At 38.9% G+C, this 9,571-nt stretch overlaps 1 protein-coding gene across 1 annotated transcript; it reads right to left on the minus strand.

The window, feature by feature from the left end:
• Positions 1-686: 686 nt before the first annotated feature.
• On the minus strand, positions 687-9,571 carry LOC143183383 (short transient receptor potential channel 4). Its single transcript, XM_076384907.1, is given in 24 exon segments — positions 687-699; positions 752-814; positions 889-1,046; positions 1,250-1,408; positions 1,489-1,604; positions 1,784-2,035; positions 2,104-2,405; positions 2,448-2,462; positions 2,527-2,633; positions 2,681-2,687; positions 3,014-3,019; positions 3,065-3,070; positions 3,114-3,219; positions 3,287-3,578; positions 3,972-4,148; positions 4,210-4,410; positions 4,452-4,458; positions 4,513-4,534; positions 4,566-4,610; positions 4,643-4,743; positions 4,780-4,863; positions 4,959-5,320; positions 9,255-9,473; positions 9,536-9,571. Coding segments are annotated over 24 exon segments (2,856 nt in total).

Raw genomic sequence — 9,571 nt, forward strand, 5'->3', positions numbered from 1 at the left:
TAAAGTAATATTGATGTTTGAATTAGTAAAATTGCATGATTATTATGTCTGAAAGCAGTTGAACAGAAGTTTTCAGTTCCAGCATTGGCTCTAACTTTCCATTAATTTCCCTCGAAAATCTAGTTATCTCAATAGATTAAACTTTATTAAGTGCAAGCAAAAGGTAATGAAATCTTGCACATAATACTACTTTTAATTATCCAGTCATTTGCATGCGCAAAATCCAGCTACAATTCTTGTTTCGTGCAACTATGTTAATTCCATTAATATTTCACAAGTACGTATAAACATATATCTACGATACTTTATGCTGCTTGAGCGGAAATTTATTATTTGAAATTATTCAGTGTTTATACTGCATCCATATTTCGTTAGCTTTAGCAGAGAATCGTAAAATATACAAAATCTGTATTTTATATATCTGTGCTTTTGTCGTAATAAAGGCAATTCTGTTTGGAATTTGCAACGTTTTCAATATTTGCACGAAAAGCAAATTGTCACGCGGATCTGAAAAAATTTGTGTACACGAAAAACGTATAAAATACAAGATCTTAAAATTTAATACTGAAAACTGGAAAAATTCTTGTTTGAAATTCTTAATCGTAATTCATATTTGAGAGATTCTTGAAGTCAGTAATACAAACAGAATGTGTTAAAATATCTTTAAAAAACTGTATACTGAACTATTAATTTTCTTCTCTATAAAAAATTGGTTTTTCTTTAACTAAGACAATTAAACTAACTGTCTTACGCATTCGCTTTTCCTATCTCCAGCAAAACAAGAATACGAGGAAATGAAATCTCTTTACGTAATCTTAAAGTATTATAATATAATTTCCTTACAATTAGACAAAGATATAGATGATGGACTACTTTCAATCAGTGGACAAAGCGTCTCTTAAAAGTGTTTTCAGGTCCATGATTTCTTCTTTCAATCTCTCCATTTCATTCTCATCTTTGTCTTTCTCCTTCTGCCTGAAGTAACGCTGCACCAGTTGTGACATTACTATAGAAAATTGTCCATTTTTCTCTGGTTCTGGGGATTCCTATAACATTAATCCCTTGAGAGCAATGTGGTTCTACTATAAATTCGCCCCTAAGTACTTTCACAGGTTTACGTTAGTTACTTCAGCACAATTTATCTTTTTAATTATTCTGTACCAGAGAGCCAGACTAACCCAACTCCATTTTTTTTTAAATTAAGATCTACACTTATAAATTCATCGATTTTTTGTCTCCATATACTTACGATGTAACAACAGTGACTCAAATCCCACCTGGCTCGCTTGTTTGGTTGAGGCTTCAGCCATACCTTGATGTATTCTATCACTGGTTGCAAACCAATAGGTGTTGGAATTATATTAAAAGGTGGTGGAAGCGTTGACATAAGCATGAAGTCAACATAAGCCTGAAACAGAAGATACACACAACTTTCTTTAACATTTATAATGTATTTATGTTTGAAATATTTTTATTTGGGGCTTGAACCTGTGTTCGACCAAAGGTCCATTCAACGATCACATTATCGGTGACTTTTGTCATTGTGTTCGACATGCACGCGATTAACATGTTCAGGATCACTATCACGGAGATAAAAGTGAATCCTGAAAAAAATGATTGTATTAGCGATAAGAAGATTGTATAGATCTTAGCAAGGAAATTATCTACTCATGATGAGAGCATCAAAAAATGGATTAAAAATGGAATTTCTCAAAAAATAGAATACAGCGTCTGGTTTTCCAAGAAGTGATATAACATTGATGAAGTCTTTCAGAAGTCTTACCAGCGAACGATATGTATCCGATCATCTCTGTGAACGAGTGATGATTGATGATAGTCTCGTGCTCCGATTCCCCTGGTAGATTCTCGATTATCACATCGGCGCTTTCAATCGGGCTCATGCAGAAGAGGGCCCAGAAGTAGGTGTTCAAGGTGGACACGAAATTAACAAAAGAACTGACTTGTTGTGTCTTAATTTTCGATTCGTCGTCGACCTGCACCATTTCGTCATAGTACTGATAAAGCCTACATGTGGCTGAAACATAGATTAAGGAAATATTCAAGAAGTTTTGAATTTAATAAATGAAAGTTGTGTATACGTACCAGTAGTAAAGGCGAGCATAATTATGGAAAAAAGAACCACGAACTTCCCGACATCTCTGATCATCTTCGCTAAAGAGAGTTGAAGTGGTCCCAGATAATAGTCTAACTGGCAAATATACAGGAGTTTCATGTAGGCCATGATCGTCGCCAGGCAGAAGATTCCTTCAGCTATCAACGTAGGATCGTATTTGTGCCAATACTTCCTCTCCAAGTCGAATTGGCCATTTACACTTACATCTATGGCGGCGGTGATCCAATAGATGAAGGTCAGAAAAAAGAGGAATAACATCACGATCTCGAACCTGTGTCAGGAAAGTTTAAAATAGTACACAAGTATGGAGTACTCCCAAAGTGCAGCGCTTATTTTTTAATGTGTTCTTGTCGTTTTGTAGAGTTCGTTCAACTGAATATGTCAGTACCTACTTTTGAGGGGTTAGTATCCAGATATAATTAATAAAATGATATATTAATGTGTAAAGAAGTTGCTTCGTACATCTTACCTTCTTCAAAGATTTGAGTATTTGAAAATTCTTTAATTTGAAATATTAAAATATTTAGAGGTTGGGAATTTAAAGACCTGTAAACTTAAAAATTTGAAAATTTGAAAATCTGGGAATTTGAGAATTTAAAAATTTGAAAATTTGAAAATTTGAAAATTTGAAAATTTGAAGATTTGAAGATTTGAAGATTTGAAGATTTGAAAATTTGAAAATTTGAAGATTTGAAGATTTGAAGATTTGAAGATTTGAAAATTTGAAAACTTGAGAATTTGAAAATTTGTTAAGTCTAAAAATTTGAAAGTTTAATGCTCCCAGATCTTTAAATCTTTTACGAAGGTAAGAAGCAACGGTGATAATTAATATCTTGTAATCATAAAAAAGTGAACGTTTCACTGGGGGAGTTCTCTTACAGTACTCTGTATTAGAGAGATTCTATAATTAGAACCAGCGACTTAATGAACGACTTGCTGCGATAAAAACTAAAGGAACTAGTAAAACTTGACAACTTACCAATACCAAGGTGTCATGAAGAACTTCGTCACGCCATGTATAATGCACAGACGTATCGTTGCCCAGGTAAACGCGATGACGTAGATTATCAAAAACCAGACGTATACTGAAGAAGCACCTCGAGGTCAGAAGTCGTAGCAGAAGAGATTTGATTCTTTTCGACATGACGATACATCAGGAAATCGTTTGTATACCAGTATTAGGTGCTCCACGTAGTTGCTCGCTCTTGTCCTTGTTCGATTGAAGAAAAACGAACAACAGAAACACGAGATAGCTGGCGGTCGACGAGATGAACTTGTTCACTGGTGACTGCCAGAATTTTGAACTCTTGGAGTTCGGCGCGAACATAACAATGAACAGCATCGGCAGTAGTTCAACTAAACGGAAGATTATGCGCAGACACTTTCGCCAAACTGGCATTATCTTCCACTCATACCAGCCATCGATCCACTTGCTCGTGATCAGCTGAGAGATTCAATTCAATTCCTCATTAGTTTAGAATTCATAAAAATCTGATCAGCATAGAAACTTAGTTAAAGTCTTAAAACTGAAGGTACCATTGGGGATTGAAACAAAAGAACTAGAGACAAGAGAGAATGTAAGGTAGAACAATTTCATTTTAAATACTGTGTATTTTATCGAAATTTAATTAGTCTTCGTGAGATACCTATTTTTAGTGACACTTTACCCCATCATGAACACTTATTTATGCTGAACTTTTTATATTTAAAACAAATATATATATTCTTGTTTTATGGAGTTAAGAAGTTTATGCAACGTAAGACATGCTGCACTGTATCCCTCTGCGTTCAATGTACGCTCAGGTTTATTAAGATACTAAAATTTGAATATCAGAACCTGTTGCACGTTCGGATGAGCCACGAAGGTCCTCTGCTTGTAGTGCAACGCGAAAAGCAGTCGTGGATACAGAAACTTCGAGGTATGGGCGAATCCTGTGGATCGTTTCAAGATGATTTCCACCTCATCGACTGTCCGAGCGCAACCAATGAGATCGGTAGCAAACTTCGAGACACTCTGTAAAAATGACAATTAGCTTAATCGATAAGTTTGATTGTTATAAGTAATATCAGTCAACCTGGGACAGTTCCTTGTATTCGTAATAAAACTCCCTGTCGAAGGAAGCGGCTTGATTAAGCTCGTAAGATAAATTGAACGCTTCCATAATTGGATCGTCGACGGTCTGGCAAATGAATGCAGGGTTCGTGACGGCCTTATAAGTGTATATTCGCATTTTTTCTATCGTCAGCTTGTCGTACCTCTCTCTTTCACTTCTGCTCTGTCGAATGATGCATATTGCATGTTTCACGTTTTAGTGACAATGTCTCTACAAAATGAAATTTAATCGATCAGTTGAAGAATAGTACAAGTTCAAAATTACCCATTTTCAAATAATCTAGTACCTATATGGGTCTCAAAACTAAAGTGTATAACCCACACAGAAAACAAATATCTTAAAATGTGATTTCTGGACTTGTACTGTTCACCAACTCATCGATTCAATTGTGTACCTATACGTATGTATAGTTTTGTCTCGATACAAGCCTGTGATTTGGTATCAGTTAGGGACCTACAAATGAGCCTAGAAAAGGATCTAGAAAATAGCTTCTTCCTAAAATTAATTTACACGCTAGCAATGTGAATTTACCTTCTCAAAACTAAAAATGAGATAAAATCATAGAATAATTTCAAGAACAAGTGAGTGTACCATCGAGCTTTTATCGAGACTATGCTACATTATTCAAGGATAGGTATTAGAAAATTGAAAGGGTGACTCTGGAAAAAAACAAGGAATAATAAACTTGTGGTCCTAACTTCATTCAGGACTATATAGAATTCAGAATTTCGTACTTGCAGATTTCTTCGCAATTGCAGCTCGGTGGATGCGGTTTCGGCAGATAGTGTAGCCTCTCTCGCAGGAAAGTAATCAATTCGAAGTGACCATGTTGCGCCGCTACTGCGAGAGGAGTGGTGTCGTCTGGGAAATCGACGCTCTGCGTGACACCAGCGTATTCGAGGCCTGGCGTCAGCTCGTTCAGTTTATTCAAAATAATAGTAGCGATTTTTATATCGTTGTTTCTGATGGCGTGTAGGTGTGTGTCGCCTGGGTCGATGTCGGGGTGAGATAGGAGGTATTCTACCATCGGTACATTCCTATCACGAACTGCGATGTGTAGAGCAGTGGCACCCTGAAAACAGAATGTCATTCCGATTTTCGCCGAACGTGACGTAAAAAAGGAAAAAAAAACAGCGAAAAGAGTGGAAATTGAATTGGAAGACATATAGCTTTCTGTATTTTTATATACTATACTGTGTTAATATAATATGGTGTTCGATTAGATGATACTCGATAAGAGAAAACATGTGATTTTAACCCACAAGTGCATGGTTTAGGTCTAAGATATCCGTGAAGAATATCATTTCTTATGTTTCTGGTTAAATATTTGATTAAATATTAATAAATATGTATTTTATATGTAAACACAGTTCCTAATGAAACTATATTTATGAGTAATATATAAACAAAATGGTGAATCCTTGGAACTTTACCCCATAGCAGGGGTATTTTTCATTCATGCACTTAAGGGTTAAAAAATATACCACTCTCATTTACAGTTCACAGGAACCAAGTTTAAATATGTGCCCTGCAAGCCGAGCACAATCCTAAAATAACTCAATGGTCCACAGAATCTCTGTAATCCTCTCACAGAGAATTTTGCGATCGCCTGAGTGAAAATTCCCGAATCGATTCCACGCGTGCCATTATATCCAAGTCAGGGCTTTTCACGATCGCGGGGCTCTTTCGGTGGTCAGTCTCGCGGCACTTTTCTGTCCACGTGAAGTCGACTTTCGAACTTCTATCTGCTTCCCTTCCTTTTTTTCGGCCTTGTCCCTTTTTGTACGAAGAATGGGACGACGACGTTTGTCGCCCCATCTGCGGCGCGTTTACAGAGGCGGCCCCGACAATGGACCAGCTCCATTGTTGCCGTCGGCACCAGTCACAATATTCCGTGATATCCAGGCTTTTCGAGGCCCCGAGGGGACCTACGCGCATCCACGCGCATCGTCACAATGCCACCTTGTGATATATGCTCGGTGAAGGGCCCTCACCTTTCACGATCGGCAGCTGTCCGACACGACGCCCTCGTGACTTCGCGCAATTTCCGTGTCCGGGACAAATAACGATGCTCGAAACAATCGGGGATCACTTTTGCCGGAAGAATTTGTGGATTCGTGTGTCACAGACGGGGGAAATATTGCGGGGTTTGTGAGGGGATATATCACTTAGGAGGCAAACAAGGTGACAGTTTATGGGGTACCTTAATGCTTAGGAGAACTTCTGAGGATTAGACATGATCTATTTATGGGATGCTTGTTTTGCTTTCTTTGATTATTCATCTGTCAATCTAGATTATCGTATAAGTTAATGCATTGGAATTTTCTTTAATGTTTGTAATGTTTCTAGAATGTCCTCTGTTGAGCTAGAATAGTGGGAGCATAGTACTTTTATTATATAATTCAATTTTTAGTTATTATAAGTGGTAGTCACTGATTTTGATCAGACATTAGAAATAAGTAGTTTTCATGAAAATAATGGAGACACTTCTTAGTTACCAGTGTACAAGGAAGTATACTATATGTTTTACAAGCTATATCTTTAAGGGTTGATTCCACCCCTTCCACATGCACACTGATAGCTAGAAAAATAAGTATTCAATATTTCTCTGAGTACTACTTATTACTAAAGTTTCACTGAAATCGAAGTTTACCATTTGGTGGTGTCCCCTTGCCAGGACAAAATACAAAGATTAGAAAACTAGAAATTTAGAAACTGTCTGTATCAACGCTATAATAAACTATTTGTTCCAACACAATAGCAGTGATTCTAGCAGCCAAGGGTTAAACTATTCTCAGATGACTGTTTCCAGGTCACCCTATACATTTCGCATAACTTCTGAAGCTCCAATTATGCCCATCGAAGTTTCCATCGATTTAGAGGGAGATATGTAAAACAGTTCCGCTTAAAAATCAGAAAAGCCAGAGACTCCCTTGGACAGGTTCATCAAAATCCTCACACCCCCCGAGGATCTCCGAGGCACACTTCATTGTTCCAATAACCGAGCAGTCGTATGGAAATTCTCTGAATGACTCCGATATCTCATGGATATTAGGTCGCCTCCGAAAACGAGAGCAAACGCGAGCGAGGAGGAGGAGGAGGATCGCTCGCGGGCAGGACGGTGGCAAGGGGATTCCCGGATGGAATTTACAGCGGGACGAGTCATTTGAATAATTTTTATCGGTCCTCGGCTGAAACCATTGTCTTGTAAAGGACGGCCTGAAATATGGCCGGAGATACACGGAGGCAGCCAGCTTCTTTCGTCCCGTTTCTCTCGCGCTCCCTGCCTTTTCTTCTTCCTCCTTCCCTCCCTCTTCCTCCCCATCTTCTTTCGCGTTTCTTCCCTTCTCTTGCCTCCTCTCTCTCTTGTCCCTCCTCCCTCGGGCCTCGCTCTGGCGGCTCGCGATCGGCCAGCGTTCCCGAGTCGGTGTCCCTCGCTCAAAGTGAAACGAGGGTTGGGCTGTTTGGGAACCCTGAAGAGAGGAGGATGACACAAGCAGCACGAGCCGTGGGGAGGGGTAACATTCCACGGGGGGTACGTGTACCTCCACGGGGTGAAGATCTGAGATAACGAGGCCTCCCGTCTTGCTTTCGCTTTCCTCTTCCGATTCGGTTGCCCTTTAGACCGTGTACGTATACGCACTTATAGACGAGGCTTCGGGTAACTGTCTTCACGCAGAGGTAGGATCATCTGTGTGACGTTGCACCTAATAAAAATCTATTAAAAGAAAATAAAAAATAGTATCATAAAATAGTGTACTCAGTTACTGGAATTTAATTAACGTGTTGGCACATGCATTCCTAGGTTGTCTACTTATTTAGACACGAGACATCTTAGACGTCTGGATATTGGGATATTTTCCTCGTGAAAATTAACATCTACAATTTTACTACATTCTATTATATTAATATCTATTATTAAGGAAACATTCACTACTATTCCTAATCAAAGTAATGGCACCTACTGAAGTCTAATGGCGTCTGATGTGGTTTAAGTATCCATAACTTTGATTTATCTTTTCCTGTTATCTTATTATCTTTGCTTCATTTCTACTCGTGCATTCCTGTACATGTACCGCAATCATAAATACATATGTATAGTCTAAGGGTTGCACCTATGACTTCACTCTTTCCCTGCCTCTGCTCGAGGTGCTCCGCCATCGTCTGCCTCTTCTTCTTCCACTGACCACTCGTCTCCCATGATCAGTCAGACGGCGTTGCTCTTTGAACCCGAGACACCGAGACGCAGCACTGCGAAGCACCGCGTAAATCATCGGTCGGAAATGATCTCGGAGCAGGGGTTGACAGAGTCGGCGGATTCGGCGCGGGAAAAGAGGAAAACGGTCGGCGTCTGAGCCTTTTACCTTCTGTTGAATCAACGTAAACGGCCAACACCACTTACGGTTACGTTGTGGGAAACCGGCGATGGGAGATAAAATTTGGGCAGTTTTACGAGCCGCTCGACGCACAGGCTGTGGACCCTCGAATACCTTGGAGCGAGGTCTGAGTAGTAGGTGGTTAATTAATAATCGTTTCTGGAACTGTTTTGGCGCCGGAGATTATTATCGTGGCGATGGTGATGAGAGTAGAAGTGATCTGTGACGACGGTCTTGGTGATTAGAGAAGTGAAATCTTTTGGTACTCAGAAGTGAAAATATTTTGACACTTTAAGAACTAGTGTCGTTTGTTTCAAACTTGGCGATGTTCCTGGTGTACTTTGCAATATGAGTAAAAAGGACATAAATTTGTATGTCTGTCTCTGGTCCTTACAGCTTGAGGTGTTAACACTTTCGAGATCATTGTATTTTGTTAAGACTATGCTCAGCGGCTGCTAGCAGTCTTTTTGGCGCAAAAATGACTCACATGTTGTGTCCTTGGTTGATGAGGAGAGCTATCCTTTGACCCAGTGGGTGGGTCATAGGAATTATTTAAGACTTCTTATAATACATACATTCATAACAACTTCATGACTAGTTATTTAAAGGTATTGAATTGTTGTGTCTTACCTGAAAGTCAATGGCATTGACATTGATGTCTGGATGGGTGTTAAGAAACATCCTTACTTCCGGGATACTTCCATTGGTGACCACTTCAAAGAACTGCTTCTCACTTTCTTGAAGGTATGGTATCACCACGCTGGATATCTGCAACATTAACAGATTAATTATTAAAATTGTAGTGTAAGAATTTTGTGTAATAATAAAGGGTCTGTAATATTTCTTAAACTTAAGAAATATGTCTTTTGACGATGCATAACCCTTGGGAATTATTATGCGTGGACACTCACCCTTTTCACAATTTCCTCGTTTGTCTCTTCTATCAT

The sequence above is a fragment of the Calliopsis andreniformis genome, chromosome 9 (assembly GCF_051401765.1).
Source record: "Calliopsis andreniformis isolate RMS-2024a chromosome 9, iyCalAndr_principal, whole genome shotgun sequence".
In the NCBI taxonomy this organism is placed as follows: domain Eukaryota; kingdom Metazoa; phylum Arthropoda; class Insecta; order Hymenoptera; family Andrenidae; genus Calliopsis; species Calliopsis andreniformis.